General features: G+C 62.7%; 2 protein-coding genes across 2 annotated transcripts in view; both read left to right on the forward strand.

The window, feature by feature from the left end:
• LOC126053391 (neurexin-2-like) overlaps positions 1-14,979 on the forward strand; it is a 52,553-nt gene extending 37,574 nt beyond the window's left edge. Inside the window, exons 17-24 of the mRNA XM_049835629.1 lie at positions 930-1,111; positions 2,949-3,120; positions 4,570-4,659; positions 5,680-5,999; positions 6,152-6,234; positions 13,486-13,496; positions 14,491-14,511; positions 14,575-14,979. Coding sequence (XP_049691586.1) covers positions 930-1,111; positions 2,949-3,120; positions 4,570-4,659; positions 5,680-5,999; positions 6,152-6,234; positions 13,486-13,496; positions 14,491-14,511; positions 14,575-14,930 — 1,235 coding nt within the window. The 3' untranslated portion in view covers positions 14,931-14,979. The remainder of the gene's footprint in view (positions 1-929; positions 1,112-2,948; positions 3,121-4,569; positions 4,660-5,679; positions 6,000-6,151; positions 6,235-13,485; positions 13,497-14,490; positions 14,512-14,574) is intronic.
• A 1,445-nt stretch (positions 14,980-16,424) lies between these two features.
• Positions 16,425-25,780, forward strand: FRMD8 (FERM domain containing 8). The gene is given in 12 exon segments (XM_049835456.1): positions 16,425-16,618; positions 17,108-17,209; positions 17,313-17,371; positions 17,513-17,679; positions 18,099-18,295; positions 18,556-18,611; positions 18,613-18,681; positions 18,882-19,091; positions 19,529-19,641; positions 19,643-19,713; positions 20,006-22,154; positions 23,512-25,780. Coding segments are annotated over 11 exon segments (1,242 nt in total). The 5' UTR covers positions 16,425-16,533; the 3' UTR covers positions 20,119-22,154; positions 23,512-25,780.

Consider the following 25,780-nt stretch of genomic DNA (forward strand, 5'->3'; position numbering starts at 1 on the left):
CCTCCTTCTCACTCTCTTCCTCCCCACCTGCTTGCAGGTACCCTCAGACTGGCCTTCCTCCTCCTCCTCCTCCTCCTCCTCCCCTTGTGCTCATAGGGACCCCAAAACCCACCTCCTCCTCCTCTTCCTCTGGGGACCCTGAGACCTGTCCTCCTTCTCTTCCTCCTCCTCCTCGTGGGGACCCCAAAACCCCCAGCCTCCTCTTCCTCACGCTCCTCTTCCACCCCTCCTGCTCCTGGGGACCCCAAAACCCCTGTCCTCCTCCTCTTCTTCCTCCTCCTCGGGACCCCAACCCCCCCATCTTCCTCCTCCCTTTGCCCCGCTGGGGCTGCGGTTGATGGGGGGGCTGGGCAGGGGCTGGGGGGGGCCGCTGCAGGTCTGGGGTCGTCTGTGCCCCCCCCCCCCCTTGCACACACACGTGTGCCCGTCCCCGTGGCGCGTGTGCCCGTCCCCGTGGCGTGTTTGCGCGTGCGCTCTCGCACACGCGTGTGCGGGCACGGCCGGGGGGATGCGGAGCCCCCGGTGCGAGGGGGCGGGGGTTGCACGAGCGTGCGTGTGCGTCCTTCGTGTGCCCCGCGGTGACGTGGGGCCGAGCCCTCGTGCGAGGCCGAGCCCTCGTGCGAGCCCCGCGTCCCTCGTGCGAGGCCGAGCCCGGGCTGGGCGCTGACCTACATCGCAGCGGGGGAGGAGCGGCACCCCCTGAGGCCGGGGTGCCCCCCCCCCTCCTTCTAGAAACGGCAGGGGGGGGGGGGGCACACGACCCAGGGGTTCGGGCACCCCACTGCACCCCCTTCGGTGTGTCTGGGGGGGGGTTGCCCGGGCACCTGGGTCCCAGGGACCCTGGGGTGTCCCCCCTGGATGCCGGGGTGCCCCCAAACCTTTGCCGGGGTCCCCGTGTCCCCCCCCTGACCCCGGTCCCGTCCCCGCAGCGGGCACCACCTACATCTTCGGGAAGGGGGGGGCACTGATCACCTACACGTGGCCCCCCAACGACCGGCCCAGCACCCGTGCCGACCGCCTGGCCCTGGGCTTCAGCACCCACCAGCGCGACGCCGTCCTGCTGCGGGTGGAGAGCGCGGCCGGCCTGGGGGACTTCCTCCAGCTCCACATCGTAAGGGGGGGTCCGGGGGGGTCATGAGGGGGGTATGGGGGGCTATAGGGACCTGGGGGTCTTCCTCCAGCTCCACATCGTAAGGGGGGGTCATGGGGGGGGTATGGGGGGCTATAGGGGGGTACGGGGACCTGGGGGTCTTCCTCCAGCTCCACATCGTAAGGGGGGGTCAGAGGGGATCATGGGGGGGGTATGGGGGGGCTATAGGGACCTGGGGGTCTTCCTCCAGCTCCACATCATAAGGGGGGGTCATGGGGGGGGTATGGGGGGCTATAGGGGGGGTATGGGGACCTGGGGGTCTTCCTCCAGCTCCACATCGTAAGGGGGGGTCATGGGGGGGGTATGGGGGGCTATAAGGGGGTACGGGGACCTGGGGGTCTTCCTCCAGCTCCACATAGTAAGGGGGGGTCATGGGGGGCTATAGGGGGGGGTACGGGGACCTGGGGGTCTTCCTCCAGCTCCACATCGTAAGGGGGGGTCAGAGGGGATCATGGGGGGGGTATGGGGGGCTATAGGGACCTGGGGGTCTTCCTCCAGCTCCACATCGTAAGGGGGGGTCCGGGGGGGGGTATTGGGGGGTATGGGGGGCTATAGGGGGGTACGGGGACCTGGGGGTCTTCCTCCAGCTCCACATAGTAAGGGGGGGTCATGGGGGGGGTATGGGGGGCTATAGGGGGGTACGGGGACCTGGGGGTCTTCCTCCAGCTCCACATAGTAAGGGGGAGGTATAGGGGGGGCTCTGGGGGAATTCCTGAAGCTCCACATTGTAAGGGGGGGTCTGGGGGGGCGATGGGGTGGTATAGGGGGCTATGAAGGACTATAGGGGGCTCTGGGGGGGCTGGGGGACTTCTCGCAGCTCCACATTGTGAGGGGGAGCTCGGGGGGGGGAGCATGGGGGGGGCTATGGGGACCTGGGGGACTTCCTGCAGCACCACATCCTAAGGGGGGGCTCTGGGGAGTATGGGGGGGCTATAGGGGGACCAGGAGGGGACTAGTGGGGCCTGGGGGACTTTCTGCAGCACCACATCCTAAGGGGGGACTCTGGGGGAGCATGGGGGTCTGTTAGGGGGCTGGGGGGGGCTATGTGGACCTCCTGCAGCACCACATCATAAGGGGGGGGCTCGTAGGGGGGTTTGGGGGGGCTATAGGGGGGCTTGGAAGGGGCCATGGGGGCCTGGGGGACTTCCTGCAACTCCATATCATAAGGGGGGGGCTATGGCGGTCTATAGGGGGGCTGGGGGCTGTGGGGACCTGGGGGACTTCCTGCAGTGCCACATCCTATGGGGGGACTCTGGGGGGGGGGAGCCCAGATGCCTGGGTCCCCTGGGGGGGGGCAGTGGGGGTGATCCCCCCATGCTGGGGGCCCAGGCGCCCGGGTGGGCTCCAGCCCCCTCCCCCCCCCCCCCCCCCCCCCATGGACCCAGGTGTCCAGGAGCCCCCCCCCAGGGGGGACCCAGGCGTCCGGGGGCGGCGGAAGCGCCTGAGTCAGTGGCTCAGCTGTGCTGGGGGGGGCCGGACCCCCCCTCGTTGGCCAGTGCCTTCGTTAGTGTGTGGAGCTGGGGGCACCCAGGCAGCAGGGGGACCCCCCAACCTCCATCCATGGGGCTGGGGGCTCCTTCACCCACCCCGGAGGGGCCGGGCCGGGCTCTGTTCAGGGGATGTGGGGCTGGCTGGGGGCGGGGGGGGCGCATGTGGGGCTGGAGGGACCCACGGTTGGGGGTCATCGCCTCGGGGACCCGCTGCAGGAGGGACCCCGGCGTCCGGGCGCGTCTCGGGGCGGGGGGGGGGAGCCGTGGGTCGCGCGGTGGGGCAGGGACCCACGGGTGCCCCCCCGCAGGCGCAGGGGGCCGTGGGGGTGCTGTTCAACGTGGGGACGGAGGACATCGCGCTGGAGGAGCGGGGGGCGGCCGTCAGCGACGGGCGCTTCCACGTCGTCCGCTTCACCCGCAGCGGCGGCAACGCCACCCTCCAGGTGGACGGCGGCCCCCTGCACGAGCGCTACCCCCCAGGTACCAACCCCCCCCCGGCACCGACGGCTCCCCGGGGCCACCCCACGGCACCTATAGGCGCCCGGAGCGCGTAGAGACACCCCACGGCACCCGTGGGCACTTAGAGATGGCCCAGAGATACCCTATGGCGCCCATAGGTGCCTGGAGCATGTGGAGACACCTTATGGCACCCATAGGTACCCGGAGCGCGTAGAGACGCCCCACGGCACCCGTGGGCATTTAAAGAAAGCCCAGAGACACCCTATGGCGCCCATAGGTGCCTGGAGCATGTAGAGACACCCTATGGCACCCACAGGTGCTTAGAGACAGCCCAGAGACACCCCGTGGCACCCATAGGCACTTAGAGACAGCCCAGAGATGCCCCACAGGCACCCTGTAGCACCCCTATAGCATCTATAGCCACCCCATAGCACCCAGAGGTACCCTGTAGGGCTTACAGACACGCCATAGCACCTGGAAACACCCTATAGCACCCTATAGCGCCTATGGGCACCCCGCAAGGCTTGGAGACACCCTATAGCGTCACTGTAGCATCTTCAGACACCCCATAGCAAGCGGAAACACCCTATAGCACCCCATAGCGCCTATAGGCACCCCGCAGCGCTTAGAGACACCCTACAGCACCTGGGAACACCCACAGACACCCCACAGCTCCCCTACAGCACCCACAGACACCTATAGGCCCCCCCCCATAGCCCCCATACCCTCTGTGCGTGCCAGAAGCCCCCAACCCCATGCTAACAAGCTGCCCCTCCCCTAATTAAGGGCACCAACCACCTAACGAGGGCGCTAACGAAGGGCAGCGTGCCGCCACCGGGGCTGTGAGGGGACCCAGGTGTCCGGGCGGCCCCGCCTGCCCCCCCCCGCCGCCCTCCCCCCCCCCCCCCGGGCCCCCTAACGCCCCCCTAAAGGCCGCATAAACCCCCCAAACACGGCCATGCCCCGGCCGCGCCGCCGCTGGTGGCATCGTGGCCACGGCCTGGTGACTTCAGCCGTGACACCACGGTTGTGTCGTGGTGATGCCAGCGGTGACACCACGGCCGTGCCACCAACCGCGCTTGGCGGCGACATCGCACCGGTTGCGTCCTGGTGACGCCGGTGGCGACGCCGATGGCGATACCACAGTCACGCCATGGCGCCGCCAACCGCGGTGTCAGTGGTGACACCGTGGCCCCCCCCACGGTGACGCCGACGGTGATGCCAATGGCGACGCCACGGTCACGCCACAGAGCCGCCAACGGTGAGGCCTCGGTCACACCACGGTGACGCCGCGGTCCCACCGATGGCGATGCCCCGGTGACGCCAACGGCCCCGCCAGCACCCGCGCCACGATGCCACCATCGGCTCCACCACCAGCGCCCCCACGCCGGCTCCGGTGCCGACGGCTGTGCCGGCGGCGCCGTGCCGGGCGGTGCCGCGTGCCGTAACCCTCTTCTCCTCCCTCCGAAGGCAGCGGGGACAGCGAGCGGCTGGCGCTGGCGCGGCAGCGCATCCCCTACCGCCTGGGGCGGGTGGTCGATGAGTGGCTGCTCGACAAAGGTAACTCGTCAGCGCCGCCCTAACGAGCACCCCCCCCGCCCCGCCCGCCTGGGGACCCCACTGTCCGGGCCCCAGATGTTTGGGGGCCCCAGATGTTTGGGGACCCCGGTGTCCGGGCCCCACGTCCCCGAGGACCTCGTTGTCCAGGGACCCAGGCATGCGGGCGGGCCGGACTCTGCACCCCACCCCCACCCCAGGCCCCTCCCCCCCCCACCTCGTTAACCCGGTTAACCCGCTAACCCGCCTGGTTAAAGGGACGCTAACGAACTTAACCGCCCCCTAAACCGCGCTTTAACCCTTTGAGTGCTGCCGCCCCCCCGGGCCCTAAACCAGCATAAACGAAGCTAAAACCCGCATAATAACCGCACTAATTAGCGACAATAATTGGCCCGGTGACGACTGACACCGGCGGGGCAGGGCCGGGGCGTGCACGAGGGCCGCGAGCGTGTGAGCGTTGGGCGCGTGCGCGAGCGTTGGGCACGTGCGCGAGGGCTGTGCGCGTGCAGGAGCTGCCCGTGCGCCCCCCGCCCCGCCCTCGCACGCCCTCGCACGCCTCGGCCCCGCCCAGGCAGGATCTCCCCCCCCCCTCCCGCCACCCCAGCCCCAAAAGGGGCTGAATTGAGCCCAAACTGAGCCTCCTCCGGCGCAGCCCAGAGGGTTAAAGGGGCCGGGAGGGCGTTGGGGTCCCTTTAACCGCCGCCGCCCGGGGGGGGTGGTGGGGAGGGAGGCACGATTGGGGGGGGGGGGGGGGGGGTGTCCACTGGGCAGGCGGCGGCGGGGCTGGGGGTCGCCCGGCCACCCCTCATGCGGCGCACGCGCGGCCGCGGCACGGGGCGGCCCGTGCCGGGGCGAGGCGGGCGCGACCTCGTGCGAGGCGCGCCGGCGCAGGCGGGCGGCCCGCGCGCGACGCCCGCTCCCGCGGCGAGGCGAGGCGATGCGGCGTGGCGCGGCGCGGCCCCGGGGGCGGCCGGCGTCTGCGACAGGCTCTTTTTCCACCCCCCACCCCCCCCACCCCCCCAGGCCGCCAGCTGACCATCTTCAACAGCCAGGCGGCCGTGCGGGTGGGGGGCCGCGACCGCGGCCGCCCCTTCCAGGGGCAGCTCTCCGGCCTCTACTACAACGGGCTGAAGCTGCTGGCGCTGGCGGCCGAGGGGCACCCGCGGGTGCGGCTGGAGGGGGACCTGCGGCTGGTGGGCGAGCCTCCCCCGCCCCCCGCCCCGCCCGGCGCCACCCCCGCGCCCCCCGACATGGCCACCACCATCATGGAGACCACCACCACCATGGCCACCACCACCACCCGCCGCGGGCGGTCGCCCACCCTCCGCGACACCGTCGCCCAGGTACGGGGCTGGGGGGGGTGGATCTGGACCTCTGGGTCCCCGTGTCCGTCATCCCCCCCCGGGGGGGATCATGGAGGGGGGGCCGTGGGTCCCTGAGGGGGCACCCGGACACCTGGGTGACCCCCCCCCCCTCCCCCAACTTGCCCCCCCAGAACACAGACGACCTGCTGGTGGCCTCGGCCGAGTGCCCGAGCGATGACGAGGACCTGGAGGAGTGTGAGCCCGGCACAGGTGGGTGCTCCTCCGCGGGGGCGCCCCGGGCACACGCGTGTGCGACACGCCCTCGCACGCCCGCCCGGGGCACGCCCACCCCGTCCGTCCCCCGTCCCCCGTCCCCCCGCGATCACCCCCTCACCCTCCCCACGGCGGCAGCGAACCCCTCCGCGGACGCGCGGGGGCAGCCGGGGCACAGGGGCGTCTGCAGGCACGCTCACGCGCACGCGTGCGGGCACGGGCTCACACTCACGTGCGCTCGTGCGCGCAGGAACGCTCCCAGCTGCGCACGTAGCTCTATCCACGCACACGTGCACCAGAGCTGCTCACGCACCTGCACGTGCACACGCGTGCGCGCACACGTGCACGCACAGGCTCACGTACAGAAGAGCACTTGGCTTGCACACACGCGCACGAGCTCACACGCGCTCGTGCGCACAGAAGAGCACTTGGCTGCACGCACCCGCACTCAGACAGCTGTACACGCGCACACACACGCGTGCACGCAGCTTGCGTGCACAACAGCTGCTCTCATACACACGCAGGCACATAGGCTCACGCACACGCTTGTGCACAAGAGCTGCTCTCGCACACACGCGTGCACAGGCCGGTACGCATACTCACGCACAAGTGCACACACGGGTGAACAACAGCTGCTCGCACACGTGCAGGTGCACAGCGGCCGCTCGTGCTCACACACACACTCACACGTGCCCCACCAACGTAGCCACCCCCTCGCACGCCCCTGCGCAACCCCCGTGCGCACACCCGCCCCGTGCACAAGCGCCCGCGGCCCCGCCCCTCACACGCCTGCGCACGCGTGTTCCCCGCCCTGCGGCACATACTCCCGCCCGTTCTGCGCACACGCGTGTGCCCGGGGGCCCCGTGCAAGCCCCGCCCCTTGCCCCGCCCTCGCCCACTGCAAGCCCTTGGCCCCGCCCTGACAGACGGACGGACAGATGGACGGACGGACAGGGAGGGGACCCCGGACTCCGGGCGTCACCCTCGCGTGCGAGGCTGTCGCACGCCCGCTGCCGCCCAGGGCCTCGTGTGAGGACCCTCCCCTCCCCCCACCCCCTGCCCCTCCCCCAGCGTCACAGGGGGCTCCGCTGAGCCCGGACGCCTGGGTGCCCCCCCAGCACCCACGGGTGTCCCCTGGACGCCTGGGGTCCCCCCCCATGTCTGGGTGCCCCCCCAGCACCCACGGGTGTCCGCTGGACACCTGGGGGCCCCCCCCATGTCTGGGCCCCCCCCAGCACCCACGGGTGTCCCCCGGACGCCTGGGGTCCCTCCCAGTGCTGGGGGGGGGGGGCGTCCCCGGGACGCCTGGGCCCCCCCAAACCCCACCTGACCCCATCGGGGGGAGGGGCGGCAGCGGTCGAGGGAGCAGGGGGGGAGGAGGGGGGGACGGACGGACTGACCGACTGACGGACGGACGACGGACAGACGACAGATAAAGGGGGGGAAACAGATGGAGGATGGACGGATGGACTCACGGATGGAAGGACGGATGGACAGAGGGACAGATGGCTGAGGGATGGATGGAAGGACGGATGGATTCATGGATGGACAGATGGTTGATGGCTGGATGGAAGGCCGGATGGACAGAGGGACAGATGGCTGAGGGACGGATGGAAGGACAGATGGACACAGAGATGATGGATGGAAGGACAGATGGATGGAGGGATGACGGATGGAAGGACGATGGATGGACGGATGGACAGAGGGATGATGGACGGAAGGACCGATGGACGGATGGTTGATGGCTGGACGGAAGGACCGATGGATTCATGGATGGAAGGACAGATGGACAAAAGGACAATGGATGGATGGACAGAGGGATGGATGGATGGATGGACAGAGTGATGATGGATGGAAGGACAGGTGGACGGAGGAATGATGGACGGATGGACAGAGGGATGGCTGGCTGGGCGGGAGGACGGATGGACAGAGGGATGATGGATGGAAGGACGGATGGACTGAGGGGCAGACGGTTGATGGCTGGATGGAAGGACGGATGGATTCATGGATGGAAGGACGGATGGACAGAGGGACAGATGGCTGAGGGATGGATGGAAGGACAGATGGATTCATGGATGGAAGGACAGACGGACGGATAGTTGATGGCTGGACAGATGGATTCATGGACAGATGGATGGAGGGACGATGGATGGATGGACGGATGGACTGAGGGACAGACAGCTGAGGGATGGATGGAAGGACGGATGGATTCATGGATGGAAGGACGGATGGATGGATGGATGGATGGTTGATGGCTGGATGGAAGGACGGATGGACAGATGGATTCAAAGGTTGATGGATGGATTTAAGACTGGCTGGACGGACACATGGATAGACGGATTCAAGGCTGGGTGGACAGGCTGAAGGCTGGATGGATCCGAGCATGGATGGATGGATGCACAGATGGACACACGGATGGGTGGGCAGATGGATGAAGGATGGCTGGACGGATTCAGAGAGGGATGGATTCAAGGACGGATGGATGCAGGGCTGGATGGACACACGGATGGATTCAAGTCTGGCTGGAGGGATGGGCACATGGACAGATAGGTGAGTTCAAGGACAGACAGACGCGTGGATGGATGGATGGACGGACAGACGGATGGACTGGAGTCTGATAGATGGATGTGTGGCTGAAAGGACGCACAGCTGGGGGGATGGATCCGAGGCGGAATGGATGGATGGACACAGGGACAGATAGCTGGATGCCAGGCTGGATGGACCCCAGGCTGGCTGGCTGGACAGGCAGATGGATGGATTCACGGAAGGATGAATGGATGGACAGATGGATTCAAGGATGGATCAATGGATTCAAGGATGGATGGACGGATGGATTTGAGGATGGAAGGATGGATTGATTCAAGGATGGATGGATGGATGGATTCAAAGATGGATTCAAGAATGGATGGATTCAAGGATGGAGGAACTCAAGAATGGATTCAAGGATGGATGGATGGCTTCAAGAATGGATGGATGGATGAATCCAAGGATGGATAGATTAAAGGATAGATGGGTGGATGAATGGATGGATACAAGGATGGACAGATGGATTCAGGGATGGATTAATGGATGAATGGATTCAAGGATGGATGAAGGATGGATTCAAGGAAGGATAGATTCAAGGACAGATTCAAGGATGGATGGATGGATTCAAGGATGGATTCAAGGATGGATGAATGGATGGATCCAAGGATGGACGGATCCAAGGATGGACGGATGGATGGATGGATTCAAGGATGGATAGATTCAAGGACAGATTCAAGGATGGATGGATGGATCCAAGGATGGATGGATCCAAGGATGGATGAATTCAAGGATGGACGGGTGGATGAATGGATGGATTGAAGGATGGACGGATGAACTCAAGGATGGATTAATGGATAGATGGATTCAAGGATGGACGGATGGATCCAAGGATGGATGGATTCGAGGATGGACGGATGGATGGGTGGATTCAAGGATGGATGGACAGATGGATCCAAGGATGTATTTGAGGATGGATGGATTCAAGGATGGATAGATGAATGGATTCAAAGATGGATTCAAGGATGGATGGATTCAATGATGGATGAATGGATGGATTCAAGGATGGGTGGATGGATGGATTAAAAGATGGATTCAAGGATGGATGGATTCAAGGATGGATGGATTCAAGGATGGATGAATGGATGGATGGATTCAAGAATGGATTCAAAGATGGATGGATGGATCCAAGGATGGATAAATTCAAGGATGGACGGGGTGGATGGATGGATGGATTCAAGGATGGATGAATGGATGGATGGATTCAAGAATGGATTCAAAGATGGATGGATGGATCCAAGGATGGATAAATTCAAGGATGGACGGGGTGGATGAATGGATGGATTGAAGGATGGACGGATGAATTCAAGGATGGATTAATGGATGGATGGATGGATTCAAGGATGGATGGACGGATGGATCCAAGGATGTATTCGAGGATGGATGGATGAATGGATTCAAAGATGGATTCAAGGATGGATGGATTCAAGGATGGATGGATTCAAGGATGGATGGATGGATGGATGTATTCAAGAATGGATTCAAGGATGCATGGATTCAAGAATGGATTCAAGGATGGATGGATGGCTTCAAGAATGGATGGATGGATGAATCCAAGGATGGATAGATTAAAGGATGGATGGGTGGATGAATGGATGCATACAAGGATGGACGGATGGATTCAGGGTTGGATTCAAGGATGGATGGATTCAAGGATGGATGAATGGATGGATTCAAGGATGGATAGATTCAAGGACAGATTCAAGGATAGATGGATGGATCCAAGGATGGATGGATGAATTCAAGGATGGACGGGTGGATGAATGGATGGATTGAAGGATGGATGGATGAACTCAAGGATGGATTAATGGATGGATGGATTCAAGGATGGACGCATGGATCCAAGGATGGATGGATTCAAGGATGGACGGATGGATGGATGGATTCAAGGATGGATGGACAGATGGATCCAAGGATGTATTCGAGGATGGATGGATTCAAGGATAGATAGATGAATGGATTCAAGGATGGATTCAAGGATGGATGGATTCAAGGATGGATGAATGGACGGATTCAAGGATGGATGGATGGATGGATTCAAGGATGGATGAATGGATGGATGGATGGATGGATTCAAGGATGGATGAATGGATGGATGGATTCAAGAATGGATTCAAGGACGGATGGATGGATTCAAGAATGGATTCAAGGATGGATGGATCCAAGGATGGATAGATTAAAGGATGGATGGGCAGATGAATGGGTGGATACAAGGATGGACGGATGAATTCAGGGATGGACGGATGGATGGATGGATTCAAGGATGGATTCAAGGATGGATAGATTCAAGGACAGACTCAAGGATGGATGGATGGATTCAAGGATGGACGGGTGGATGAATGGATGGACTCAAGGATGGATTAATGGATGGATGGATTCAAGGATGGATGGATTCAAGGATGGATGAGTGGATGAATGGATGGATTCAAGGATGGATGGATGGATGGATCCAAGGATGGATGGATTCAAGGATGGACGGATGGATTCAAGGATGGATGGATGGATTCAAGGATGGATCCGTGGATGGATGGATTCAAGGATGGATGGACAGATGGATGGGTTCAAGGATGAATGTCTGGATTCAAGGGTGGATGGACGGACGGATAGATTTAAGGATGAATGGATGGATTCAAGGATGGATGGACGGATGGATGGATTCAAGGATGGACGGACGGATGGATGGATTCAAGGATGGATGGATTAAAGGATGGACAGCAGATGGATGGATTCAAGGATGGATTCAAGGATGGATAGATGGATTCAAGGATAGACGGATGGATGGATTCAAGGATGGATTCATGGATGGATGGACAGATGGATGGGTTCAAGGATGAATGTCTGGATTCAAGGGTGGATGGACGGACGGATAGATTTAAGGATGAATGGATGGATTCAAGGATGGACGGATGGATGGATGGATTCAGGGATGGACGGACGGATGGATGGATTCAAGGATGGATGGATTAAAGGATGGACAGCAGATGGATGGATTCAAGGATGGATTCAAGGATGGATAGATGGATTCAAGGATAGACGGATGGATGGATTCAAGGATGGATTCATGGATGGATGGACAGATGGATGGGTTCAAGGATGAATGTCTGGATTCAAGGGTGAATGGACGGATGGATAGATTTAAGGATGAATGGATGGATTCAAGGATGGATGGACGGATGGATGGATTCAAGGATGGATTCAAGGATGGATGGATGGATTCGAAGATGGACAGATGGATGGATTCAAGGATGAATGGATGGATTCAAGGATGGATGGATGATTCAAGGATGGATGAATGGATGGATGGATCCAAGGATGGATGGATTCAAAGATGGATGGGCGGATGAATGGATGGATACAAGGATGGACAGATGGATTCAATGATGGATTAATGGATGGATGGATTCAAGGATGGATGGATGGATTCAAGGATGGATGGATTCAAGGATAGACAGACAGACGGATGGATTCAAGGATGGATTCAGGGATGGATGGACAGATGGATGTGTTCAAGAATGAATGTCTGGATTCATGGATGGATGGACGGATGGATGGATTCAAGGATGCATGGATGGATTCGAGAATGGATGGACGGATGGATGGATTCAAGGATGCATGGATGGATTCAAGGGTGGATGGACAGATGGATGGATTCAAGGATGGATGGATGGATTCAAGGTTGGACGGATGGATTCAAGGTTGGACGGATGGATTCATGGATGGATGGATTCAAGGATGGATGGATGGATTAAAGGATGGACAGATGGATGGATGGATGGATTCAAGGATGGATTCAAGGATGGATGGACAGATGGATGGGTTCAAGGATGAATGTCTGGATTCAAGGGTGGATGGACGGACGGATAGATTTAAGGATGAATGGATGGATTCAAGGATGAATGGATTCAAGGATGGACGGACGGATGGATGGATTCAAGGATGGACGGATGGATGGATGGATTCAAGGATGGACGGACGGATGGATGGATTCAAGGATGGATGGATTAAAGGATGGACAGCAGATGGATGGATTCAAGGATGGATTCAAGGATGGATAGATGGATTCAAGGATAGACGGATGGATGGATTCAAGGATGGATTCATGGATGGATGGACAGATGGATGGGTTCAAGGATCAATGTCTGGATTCAAGGGTGGATGGACGGACGGATAGATTTAAGGATGAATGGATGGATTCAAGGATGGACGGATGGATGGATGGATTCAAGGATGGACGGACGGATGGATGGATTCAAGGATGGATGGATTAAAGGATGGACAGCAGATGGATGGATTCAAGGATGGATTCAAGGATGGATAGATGGATTCAAGGATAGACGGATGGATGGATTCAAGGATGGATGGAAAGATGGATGGATTCAAGGGTGGATGGATGGATTCAAGGTTGGACGGATGGATTCAAGGTTGGACGGATGGATTCATGGATGGATGGATTCAAGGACAGATGGATGGATTAAAGGATGGACGGACGGATGGATGGATGGATTCAGGTATGGATGGATTAAAGGATGGACAGATGGATGGATGGGTTCAAGCATGGATGGATGGATGGATGGATGGACAGATTCAAGGTTGGACGGATGGATCCGGGGATGAACGGGTGCACGGACGGATGGAGTCAAGGATGGATTTTGGGACGGATGCATTCGAGGCTGGCTGGCCGCGCGGCTGGCCGTCTGGCCGGATGGACGCACGGATGGCTGGATGGATGGAAGCGAGGCTGGATTTAGGGACGGACCGGTGGCCGGACGGATGGTTGGAAGCAGAGGTGTGCGGATGGTTTCGAGGCTGGGTTCGAGGCCGGATGGACGCACGGATGGCCGGATGGACGCACGGATGGCTGGGTGGATGGCTCCACGGCCGCAGGCAGGGCTGGCCGGGCGCAGGCCGCTGGCGCCGCAGGGGGTCGGCCGGCGGCACCTTCTCACCGAGTGTCTCTCTCTTCTTTTCTTTTTGTTCTTTTTTTCTCTTTTTTTCTTTCTTTCTTCTCTTTTTTTTTTGTGTGCTTTCCCTTCCTTCCTGCAATTTCTTTTTCCTCCACGCTAAAATCACCCGGCCCCATCCCGCGATGTAAGTTGACGGCAGCGCCGCGGTTTGCTCTTAACAAAAAAAAAAAAAAAAAAAAAAAACGCAAAAAAGTAGCTAAAAAAAAAAAAAAAAAAGCTAATAATAATGCTAATAGTAACGGCGAGAAGCGGCGGCGGCGGCGGCAGCGGTGGGGGGGGCTCGGGGGGCCGGGGGGCGCCGGCGGCGGGGGCTGACGCGGCCCCCCCCCCCTCCCCCCTCCCCCCCCCCCCCCCCCCCCCCCCCCGCCCCGTCTCGTTTCTCTCTCCGCAGGCGGCGAGCTGGTGCTGCCGGCGTCCCCGGCGGGCGGCGGTCCGGCGTCCCCCCCGCCCCCCCCCCCCCGGCCTCCCCCCGCGCCCCCCCGGGCTGCGGCCCCGACTGCGAGGAGCCGTCGGGCTTCGCCTCCGGCGAGGCGGCCGACCCCAACGCGCCGCCGGCCGACGACGAGGACTTCGCGGGCCACGGCGGTGACATCACCGCCCCCCGCCGCGACGGCGTCACCGCCGACGTCATCACCGACGCCAGCGACGAAACCGTCACCCTGGCCACCGTGGCGGCGGTCCCGTTACCGGGGCTCGTGCCGGCGGGCGAGCGGCACCCGCGGGAGGGGGGGGTTGGGGGGGTCGCGGGCGGGTGACGGCCGCCCCGGTCACCCGCCGCCCCGCTGTCCCCACAGCCGCCGCCCCGGGCGCCGTGGAGGTGGTGCGGGAGGCGGGCGGCACCACCGGCATGGTGGTGGGCATCGTGGCCGCCGCCGCGCTCTGCATCCTCATCCTGCTCTACGCCATGTACAAGTACCGCAACAGGGACGAGGGCTCCTACCAGGTGGACCAGAGCCGCCACTACATCGGCGCCGCCCCCGCCGGAGCCGCCGCCGCCGCCGCCGGAGCCGGAGCCGGAGCCGCGGGGGGGCCCGTCAGCACCGCCGCCGCCCCCCCCGGCGGGGGGTCCGCCAAGGAGAAGGCGCCCCCCGCGCCCCCCCAGGCGCCCGGCAAGGCGCGGCGCAACAAGGACAAGGAGTACTATGTCTGACGGGGGGGGGGGGACGCGCCTCACCCCCCCCCCCTCAATTCCCGAAACGGGCCGCCCGCCTCCTCGCCGCCCACCCCCCCCCCACAACCCCCCCGCCCCGGGCGGCACCTCTGTGGTCGTGTGTGTCGATCCCCCCCCGACTCCCCCCGAGCCAAGGGAAGAGGGGGGCGCGGACGGGGGAGGGGGGGGGCCCGCACGCCCCGGGGGGGGGGGGGGGGCGTCAGAGGGGGCCCGGGGGGGCGCGGGACCCCCCCGAAAGGGGCGCGGGACCCCCCCCAACACACACATATAGCCCTTTTAATCGGTTTTTCTACCGCCCCCCCCCCCCGCCCCGCCCCCGGGTCCTTCTTTGGGTTTATTTTTTAATTTCTAAAGCCCCGACTGGGGTTGGGCTCCCCCCGCCCCCGCCGCCCCGGCCCCCGAGCCGCCCCCCCCCCCCCTTCCCCAGAGCCCCCGGGCCCCCCCCCGGGCCCCCCTCCGCCGCGCACAGAGGAATACACGGTTCTATACTTCGTACAGCGGCTCCGACTCTTCCTGCGCCGCCCCCGCGGACCCCCCCCCCCGGCCCTGAGCCCCCCCCCGAGGGGGCGGCGGCGGCGGCGGCGGGGGGGGGAATCCCGGCCCTCCGGGTCCGCCCCGCCGCCAGGGGGCGCTACCGCCGCCTCTTCCTCCTCGGGCCGCCGCGGGGCGGGGCGGGGGCGGGACGTCCCGCCGCGTCACTGGCCGCGGCCCCTCCCCCTGCACCCGCGGCGCTTCCGCCCGCCCGGCGCGGGAACGGCGCGCGGAACGCCCGGCAGCCCTGACCCCGGCGTGACCCCGCGCTGACCCCGGCGTGACCCGCCCCGACCCCGACCCCGGCCCCGCGCATGGAGGGGGAAGGGGCGTCCGCGCCCCCCGGCGCTGCCGGGGGGTGAGGGGGGCGGGGCCCCCGGGCGGGGCAGGGCTGGGGGGGGGGGGGTCGGCGGGTCCCGCCCCCGGAGGTGTCCCCGTCCGGGGGTCCCTTTGGGGCGGGGGGGTCGGCGGGTCCGGGGGGGGTTCCCCGTCCGGGGGTCCTTTTCGGGGCGGGGGTCCCGAGGGGTGTCGGCGGGTCCGGGGGGGGGGGGGGGTCCCGGTCCGTGGGTCCCTTTCGGGGGGTCCCGAAGGGTGTCGGCGGGTCCGGGGGGGGGGTTCCCCGTCCGTGGGTGCCTTTGGGGGGGGGGTCCCGAGGGGTCGGGGGGGGGTCCCCGTCCGGGGGTCCTTTTCGGGGCGGGGGTCCCGAGGGGTGTCGGCGGGTCCGGGGGGGGGGGGTTCCCCGTCGGTGCGTCCCTTTCGGGTGTCGTGCCCGGGGGTGTCGGCGGGTCCCTTGGGGGGGGGGGGTCCCGAGTGGTGTCGGCGGGTCCGGGGGGGGTCCCCGTCCGGGGGTCCTTTTCGGGGGAGGGGGGTGGTCCCGAGGGGTGTCGGCGGGTCCGTTCGGGGGTGCGTGTGCCCGGGGGCGCCGGCCGTGGGTGCCCCCCCCGCCACCCTCCCCCCCCCCCGCCTCGCCGCAGCCGCGCTGGCCTTCCTGCCGGACGGGGCGGGGGTGCCGCTGCCGCTGGAGCCCCCCCCGGGGCCCACGGCCGGGGAGATGCTGCGGCGCCTGCAGGGGGCTCTGCGCCTGCCCCCCCTCGCCGCCGAGGCGCTGGCGCTCTGGCTGGTCTCCCCCCTGCTGGGTGAGCGGGGCGGGGGGGGGGGGGGGAACACCTGGGGGTCCCTGGGGGGGGTCAGGGGGTCCCTGCTGGGTGGGCGGGGCAGTCCGGGGAGGGGTGGGGGGCGTCCCAGGGCAGCCGTGGGTCCCTGGGCGGCTGTTGGGTCCTGGGGTGGCTGTGGGTCCTGTGGGGTCCCGTGGGACCCGGGGTGGCCGTGGGTCCCGGGGTGGCCGTGGGTCCCATGGGTCCTGGGGCAGCTGTGGGTCTCAGGGTGACCGCGGGTCCCTGGGTGGCCGTGCGTCCCATAGGTCCTGGGGTGGCCATGGGTCCTGTGGGTCCCAGGGTGGCCGTGGGTCCCGTGGGTCCCATGGGTCCCAGGGTGGCTGTGGGTCTCGGGGTGGCCGTGGATCCTAGGGTGGCCGTGGGGCCCTGGGTGGCTGTGGGCCCTGGGGTGGCCGTGGGTCCCATGGGTCCCGTGGCAGCCGTGGGTCCCAGCCTGCTGCCCCCCCCCAGAGGTGCAGCTGAAGCCACGGCACCGGCCCCTGCGCCTGGTTCGGCAGTGGCCAGAGCTGCTGCTGCGCTTCAGCCTCGGCTCCCACGCCGACATCGCCCAGGGTGAGCACCCCGACCCCTGGGTCCCCTCGGGGGTCTCCCCCCGCGGGGGGGGGTGTCCCCAGACGGCCGGGTCCCCTCACACACACACCCCCCTGCCCCACAGACGAGCCCTGCCTGCAACTGCGCAGGAACGTCTTCTTCCCCAAGAGCAAGGAGCTGGAGGTGAGGGGGGACCACCCGGCCCCGATATGTGGGGCCCAGACGCCGGGGACCCTCACCCCCCCCCCCGACACCTGGGTCCCGAGCAGGGGGTCCGGGGGGGTGGGAGGCAGACGTGTGGGGTGACGCCTGGGTCCCCCCCAGCTGGAGGAGGAGGAGCTGCTGCGGCTGCTGTACGAGGAGGCGCGGGGGAACCTGCTGGGGGGGCGCTACCCCGTGGACCCCCCCGACGGGGAGGAGCTGGGGGCCCTGGCCTGCCGCCTGCGCCTGGGGCCCTTCCAGCCCGGCCACCACACGCCCCAGAGCCTGCGGTCAGCACCCGACCCACAGCGACCCCCGTGACCCACGGCACCCTGACCCACAGTGACCCCCGTGACCCACAGTGACCCCCACGACCCACAGCAACCTGACCCCACAGCGAACCCGTGACCCACAGCACCTGACCCACAGCGACCCCCGTGACCCACAGTGACCCCCTGCGACCCACAGCACCCTGACCCCACAGCGACCCCCGTGACCCACAGCACCCTGACCCACAGCAACCCACAGCACCCCCCCCCCCAACCCACAGCACCCCACAGGCCCCTGTGTCCAGGACCAATGGCACCCCATGGACACCCCCCTTGTGACCCACAGCACTCCATCAACCCCTGCCGCGGACCCCCACCCCACGGACCCCGGCATCCAGCCCCCCACCTCGCACAGCCCCTCACCCCCCTCTCCCCCCCAGGCCGCTGCTGGGGGAGCTGCTGCCGCCACCCCCGGGGCGAGGGGGTCTGTGGGGGGCCCTGCGCCGGCGGGGACCCCGCCCGCCCCCCCCCGAGGAGGGGCTGCTCCAGGCCTTCGCCCGCACCCCCGGCCCCCAGGCCACCCCCGCCGAACTCTACCGCGCCTTTCTGCGCCGCTGCCACGCCCTGCCCTCCTCCGGGTGAGTGGGGGGACCCCCCCCAGGGACCCCCGCGTCCAGGCCCCACAGACCCCCAGGCACCCTGGTGTCTGCCACCCCCCCCCCCCCCCCAGTTCACCCTGGGATCCAGGTGTCTGGGCCCCCCCAAGTCACCCCACAGCCACCCGGGGGGAACCCAGGCTTCTGGGGGGGACACACACCCCCACCGCGCCCCACAAGCGCGCCCGGGGTCCCAGGCGTCCAGGAGGGGACCCAGGCGTCTGGGCTCCCCCCCCCCCCCGGTGCGCCTTCTTCCCGGGGGCCATCGACCGCCCCCCCGGGGGGCTGCTGGGCCGGGGGGGGGCTGCGGCCCGTCAGCGTCGCCGTGGGTCTGGAGGGCGTCACCATCATCGATCCCCGGGAGAAGGTACGGGGCACGGGGGTCTGTGGGGCTGGATCAGGCCCATAGTGGGGTCTGTGGGACAGGATGGGGGCCGGGGAGGTGTGGGGGGCAGGTTGGGGGGCACCGTGGGGCTGGGAGGGGGGTGTAGGGGCAGCTATGGGGTAGAGCGGGAGGCCGTGGGGCAGGGGGACGCCGTGGGGCTGACCACCCTGTCGTCCCCCCAGCATGTGCTGCTGACTCTGACCTTCCCGGAGCTGTGCTGGGAGCTGGTGGGCGCCGTGGGGCAGGAGGGGGACGGCGCCGTGGGGCAGGAGGAGGACGGTGCCGTGGGGCAGGAGGGGGACGCCGTGGGTCCCCCCCAGCTCTGGCTGGAGTTCGATGGCGACCACGAGGGCGCCCCTGTCAACCGCCTGCTGCGGGTGTTCTCCCCCCAGGTCAGACCCACGGCCCTGCCCCACGGATCCCCACGGGGGTTCTGCCGGGTTGGGGGGTGGGGGCAGCTCTCCCCCCCTCAAGGTGGTTGGGGGGCAGTTGGGGGGCGGTGGGGCTTAGCTCTCCCCCCCCCAAAGTGGTTGGGGGGGGCGGTGGGGCTCAGCTCTCCCCCCTCCAAAGTGGTTGGGGGGGCTGTGGGGCTCAGCTCCCCCCCCCCAAAGTGGTTGGGGGGGCTGTGGGGCTCAGCTCTCCCCCCCCCCAAGGTGGTTGGGGGGCGGTGGGGGATGGTCGGGGGGCACTGGGGGGTGGGGGGGGCGGAGAGGCGGCGGTGGGGGATGGTCGGGGGGCATTGGGGGGGCGGTGGGGGGTGGTGGGGAGGCGGTTGGGGGGGGTGTTCTGGGGGGGGAGACGGGGGTCCGCGTGCTGACCGCCTCCCCAGGCAGAGCTGATGAGCGCCCTCATCGAGTGCTGCATCGAGCTGGGGGGGCCGGGGCCGGCCCCCCCCCGCCCCGGGGCCACCGCCTCCCTCCGGGACCCCCCCGCGGGCCGCCCCCTTGCGGCGGCAGGAGAGCGTCACCCGGCCCCGCCTGCAGCGCCTGGCCACCATCGACTACGTGCAGGAGGGTGGGTGGGACGGGGGGGGGAGCCAGGCATCCGGGGGATCATGGGGGGCACGGCGGGGGGGGGACGGGGACGGGGGACCCTGGCATCGGGGAGACACGCGGGGGACCCCCAGCGTCGGGGGCGGAGGGGTGGGGGGGACCCAGGCGTCCAGGGGAAACATCCCCGGGGGGGGGCTCATGGGACTTGGGGGGGCCCACAGGGGACCCTGGCATCGGGGGGGGGGAGGACAGACGGGGGGGGCAGGTGTGCGCTGACACCCCCCCCCACACACCCCACCCCACCCCCCCCCCAGGGCATGAGCTGCGGCGCGTCAAGCCCCCCCGGCGCTCGGCGTCCTTCTTCGGGCGGGGGGCACGGGGCTCTTACACCCCCGTGTCAGGGGGGGCCGGGCTGGAGCAGGGCTGAGCCCCCCCACCCGACCACCACCTGCTGGACTGGAAGCACTGGGAGCCCCCAGCAATGGACCTGGCCCCCGAGGGACCCAGGCGTCCGCGACCCCCCCACTTTGTACCGACCCCCACCCGTGCACACTAATAAATTGTACAGGGACACGGATGTCACTGTCACACCCCCCACACACACACACCCCGGTCACACCCACGGGTTTGGGGCTGATTCAGGCAAGTGTGGGGCAAATTGGGACAGTTTGAGGCTGATTCAGGGTGGTTCGAGGCAGATCAGGGCAGTTTGGGGCTGATTCAGGCAAGTGTGGGGCAAATTGGGGCAGTTTGGGGCTGATTCGGGCAAGTGTGGGGCAGATTGGGGGGTCTGGGGCTAGTTCAGGGGGGTTTAGGGCAGATCGGGAGTATTTGGGGCTAATTTGGGGTAGTCTTTGCCATATCGGGGCAGTTTGGGGCTGATTCGGGGCAGTTTGGGGCTGATTCAGGCAAGTGTGGGGCAGATTGGGGGGTCTGGGGCTAGTTCAGGGGGGTTTAGGGCAGATCGGGAGAATTTGGGGCTAATTTGGGGCTAATTCAGGCAAGTGTGGGGCAGATTGGGGGGTTTGGGGCTAGTTCAGAGGGGTTTAGGGCAGATCGGGAGAATTTGGGGCTAATTTGGGGTAGTCTTTGCCATATCGGGGCAGTTTGGGGCTGATTCAGGCAAGTGTGGGGCAGATTGGTCAGTTTGGGGCTAATTCAGGCAAGTGTGGGGCAGATTGGGGGGTTTGGGGCTGATTCAGGGCAGTTTGGGGCAGATCGGGAGAATTTGGGGCTAATTTGGGGTAGTCTGCCAGATCGGGGCAGTTTGGGGCTGATTCAGGGCAGCTTGGGGCTGATTCGGGGCAGTTTGGGACATCAGAGGGATTAGGTGCAGATCACGGCTGATTTGGGGCAGTTTGGACCTGATTTGGGGTGGTTTAGGGTTAATACGGGACAGTTTGGAGCTAGTTTGGGACATTTCGGGGCAGTTTGGGGCAGATTCGGGCTAATTCAGGACAGTTTAGGGACGTTTCTGGGCAGTTTGGGGCTACATCAGGGAGGTTCAGGACAGATCAGGGCATTTTGGGGCTAATTCTGGGTGGTTTGGGACACACTGTGGCAGTTTGTGGCTAATTCAGGGCACTTTGGGACCTGCTGGGGCAGTTTGGTGCTGCCGATGGGTGGGCAGCGTTGCCAAATGGCGGCCCCACGTGATGGCAGCCATTTTAGGGCTGGGGACGGGGGGACGGGGGGGGGACAGACGCGTGTGGGTGTCACGGGGCCCCGTGTTTCATGGGGGGGGGGTCCCCTCGTTGGCCCTAACGAGCACCTTGACGCCACACACACCTTGCTCACCCTGCAGCCTCCTTTGGGGCAAATCCAGCCGATTTAGGGTCACTGGTCTCCTTTCCCGTCTGGCCTTCGCAGGATGCTCCCTGGGCACACAAACACCCCAAAACTCAACTATTTCGCTATTTAACCCCATTTTACCCCTCTCCCCTTCACTCCCTGCCAGCCAGGAGCTATTTTTAACCAACTTTACTGCATTGTTTTACAAATAAAATCCCTGGTGCGCCCCCGGCTCTGCAGCAAAACTGCCTCAGCCCCACTTTTTTTTTTTACAGGAAAATCAGTGATTTGGGAAAGCTTTGTGCTCTGAAAGGGGGGGGGGGGGTTAAGTATTATTTGGGCTTAACGGACATAGGTAAGTAGGGGCTCTGAAATCGAGCAGGTTTACAAACAGAGAGAGGGGGGAATATAAATATTTGGGGGGGGATGAAGTAAAAATTTTGGAAAATGGCTTCCTGAGGGAAACGGCGAGAACACCCCACCCCCCACCCCTTCCCTCAGGGGAAGGACGGGACGTTCTTGTGAAGAAACGCCATTTTGGGTCGGTGGAGTGGCTTTCTTCTAGCTAAAACGGGAGGGGGGGGGGGAAGGGAGGCGGCGGTTTTGGCCGTGTTCGGGCCAAGGGTCGCGCTTTGCCTGAGGGACGGGACGGCCGCGCGCCCGTTTTCTGAGGTAACTCAGGCGTTTTGAGGTAAAATCAAGGGGGAAAGGTGGGGGGTTTTATTTTACTTTTTTGTCTCTCCTGGCTCCTCGCTGCAGGCGGGGGATGGGGCTCCCGGTCGCCTGAGGGGGGGGGATCTCCCCCTCCCCCCCCTCCCTATTTCGGGGCGGGAAGGGACGGAGCGATCGCGCCCGCCCCCGCGGCACTGCGGCAGGGCGGGGGTCGGCGCATGCGCAGTGTCGCGCTGCGCCACCCGCAGCAGCCGGGCCGGCCGGCGCCGGTTAGAACCGGCCGCGGGGGCCGCCGCACCGCGTATCCCTCCGCCGGCCGGGCCCGCCTCCCGCCCCCCCAAATTTCTGGTTTTTTTGCCTGTAAATGGCCGCGGGGGAGGTGTCAGAGGAAAGCTGGGGGCAGGGAGAGCGAAGGGGAAGGGGGGGGGGGGGGGGGGGGAGTCTACTGCCGTTTTAGTGGCGGTTCGGAGGTCCCCCGTTGGGGTGGGTGCGGGGAACGCGGTATGGTACCCCCTCCCCCCCTCGTTTCCTGAGGTAATTTTTGTCTGAAAAGTCGTTAGAAAGGGCAAGGCGCTCAGGAAGGGGAAAAGCCTCAGGGAAACGATGCTTTTAGGATGTCAGGGTGAGGAATTGGGGAGGTTTCACCCCAAAATCTTGTGGAGAGCGGGCTGGGGAGGAGAGGTGGAGGAGCCCCCTCTTTGTGGGCTCAAAAAGGGGCTGTTTGGGTAAAAACCCCTGCAGTTTTCAGCTCGGTGCTGGTTTTTGAGGCCTCCCCCACGGTTCTGCGATAAGTCAGGGCCAAAACTTGTACCCTGGGCCTCAAAAATGGCTTAAATTGGCCTAAAACTGCTGGCAGAGCTGTTGGGCCTTTTTCGGACTCATGAAGATTTTTAGTGCCATCCCAGTTAAAAAAAAAAACCTAGGTGTTCCACCCAGCTGGGCCTTCTTTTTTTTGTTTTGATAAAAAAACCAGGTTTCGGTGAAAAACAGGTGCACCTTTCCGATGGAAAATGCTTTAAAATTGCTCCTCCAGGCCCAGCCCCTGAGGGAAAAACAGCTTTTTTGGGGTATTTCCATGTAGAAAACACAAACTCCAGCTATGTGGCTGCCAATACAATAATTTTAAAGCTGAAGTCTGGGGGAGAGGGGGCAGCGTACGTGCTTAAAACCAGCCAGAAATGGGCAAATCATTGCTGCAAAAATCGTCATTGAGATGATTTCCAAAAAATAGAAATGTGTGAGTGAGGGGAGGCCTCTCCCTACTGCTGAAATGGCTGAAAAACCCCAGTTTTGTGGGTCTTGATGGCAGAATAATGCAGCAAAATAATAATAACAGCGAATTTATCTTCTCCCACAGGAAACGCCCTGGAAATGCGTCAGAAAAACTTGCCCTTTGCCTCCGAAATGCCTCGTTGGCTTCGTCAGAAGCTTTAATTAGCCCCGGGTCGGCTTTAATTACAGGTTTGGGGGGGTGTGGGGGGGTGTGGCTGTCTGCCCTGCCCGGAAATGCCTCAAAATGCCACAAAAGGGATTTTATTAATTTTTTTTAACCTGGTTGAGAACAGGCTGTGCCATGACTCAGCACGGCCTTGAAATTGTGTGACATGCAGAGATTTTGATGTGTTTTAATGGAAAAAAAAGAGTTGTTTGGGCTTTTCTGGAAAGGGGCAGAAATAAATACTAAAAAAGGGTCGTTTGGGGCTTTGCTGGAAACAAGGGAGATAGGTGGAAAAAAAGGGTTTCTGGGGTCTCTGCGTCCTCCTCAAGAGCCAAGCATCGCTCACCTTTTTTCCCCAAATTTGTGACCGTTTTGGGGAGAAAAGGATACTTTTTTGCAAGGGCCCAGACCCGTGATGCAGCAAGAGTGAAAAGGACGTTAAATATTATTAAGTAAATAACGAGAATGCTCAAAAATCGCTCAGAAGAGCGGTTTTTTTGTGTGTGCGTTCAGAAGAGGCAAAACCGAGCAAAAACGTGGTGTTAAATTTAACCACATTTGTGCTGAGGCAGGCGGGGCAGCTCACCGCCTGCTGCTGCCAGCGTGATTTGTGGGGAGAAAAACGAAAAAAAAAGAAAAGAAAAGAGGTGTTCTTGAATGCCGGGGCAGGATTGATTTTTTTTTTTTTTTTTTTTTTTTTTTTTGCCGCTGCCCTTTTTTGGCGATTTTGGGGACTATTTCTTTGCCCCCCCCCGCGGAGGCGGCTGCGGCGGCGCTGACGTCACGCCGCGTTATAAGACGGCGGCCGCCGCGCGCTGCCGGGCGCTCTGCGAGGAACCGGCCCCGAATCCGGCGGAATTGGGCAAAACCGGCCGCTGCCTCGGCGGGGGGGGCCGGAGCCGGCTCCGCGCTTCTCCGCTGCCAAAAAAGCTCGCAAAGCCGCTCTAGTTTTTGAAGCAAAGCTCTTAAAGCTGCTTGATTTAAAGAAAGAAAGAAAAAAAAAAAGACCGGGAAGCTGTTTCCTTTAAGGAAAAAAGCTCTTAAAGCTGTTCTCTTTTCTTGAATTCTTAAAATACGGCAGTTCGATCGTTTGGAGAAGCCGGAGCGAGCTGGGGCACTTTTTTTTTTTTTTTTAAAAAAAAAAGCTTTCAAAGCTGCTACATTTAAAAAAAAAAAAAAAAAGCTCTTAAAGCTCTTTTATTTTTTAAAAACGAAGCTCTTAAAGCTGTTTTTAAAACGAAACTCCTAAGGCTGCTTCCTTTTATGGAAAAGCTCTTGAAGCTGTCGGGGTTTAATTCTTGAAATACTGTAATTTGATAGTTTAGAAAAGGCAGAGCGAGCTAGGGCGCTTTTTAAATGCAAAAAAGCTTTCAAAGCTTCCCTACTTTAAAGAGGAAAAAAAAAAAAGCGCTTTTAAACCTCTTTTCTTTTAAAAAAGGCTCTTACAGCTCTTTTATTTTCTTTAAAAAAAGCTCTTAAAGCTGTTTTATTTTTTTAAAAAGCTCTTAAAGCTGTTTTAATTTTTTTAAAGAGCTCCTAAAGCTGCTTTCTTTAAGGAAAAGCTGTTAAAAGCTTTTTTCCTTGTTTCTCCTAAAAAGCAGCGCCGCGCTGGGCCGGGAGAGCGCGGGTTAGGTGCGGGTGCGGATGGTTCGGAGAGTTTGGGGTGAAATGCGGCATTTTAAGACAAGACAGAAGATTGCTGGCAAAGGAAGATGGATTGAGAGAGGAGATAACTGGGGGAAAAGAAAAGGAAAAATCAAGAGTGAAGATAAACCTTGGCAGGGAGCAAGATTAACGGCTTGAAGAGAGAAATGAGGGAGTTTAATTTTTTTCCCCCAGCGGCCCCGGCTGGGGGAAAAAAAGGACTTTTTGGTAAAAGGCAGTGGCTGGCAGCCAGGAAGGAGGTGCTGGGCAGGGCAACCCTGGGGAAGAGGAGAAAGAAGTGAGAAAAGAGGAATAAAAAGGGAGAAAAGAGGAAAACAAAGAGCCAGTGCAAGTTGGCTGAGCTGGAGGAAATCTTAAAAATTCAGGGGAAAAAGAGCCCGTGGAGATGGGTGAAGCTGGAGGAGAAAATAGAGGAAAAAAAAAAAAGAAAATAGAAAAAAAAAAAAAGAGAAACCCAGAAAATAGAGGAAAGAAAAAATAATCATCTGGAAATTGGAGAAGATAGAAAAAAAAAAAAGAAAAA

The sequence above is a fragment of the Accipiter gentilis genome, chromosome 33, assembly GCF_929443795.1.
Source record: "Accipiter gentilis chromosome 33, bAccGen1.1, whole genome shotgun sequence".
Classification (NCBI taxonomy): domain Eukaryota; kingdom Metazoa; phylum Chordata; class Aves; order Accipitriformes; family Accipitridae; genus Astur; species Astur gentilis.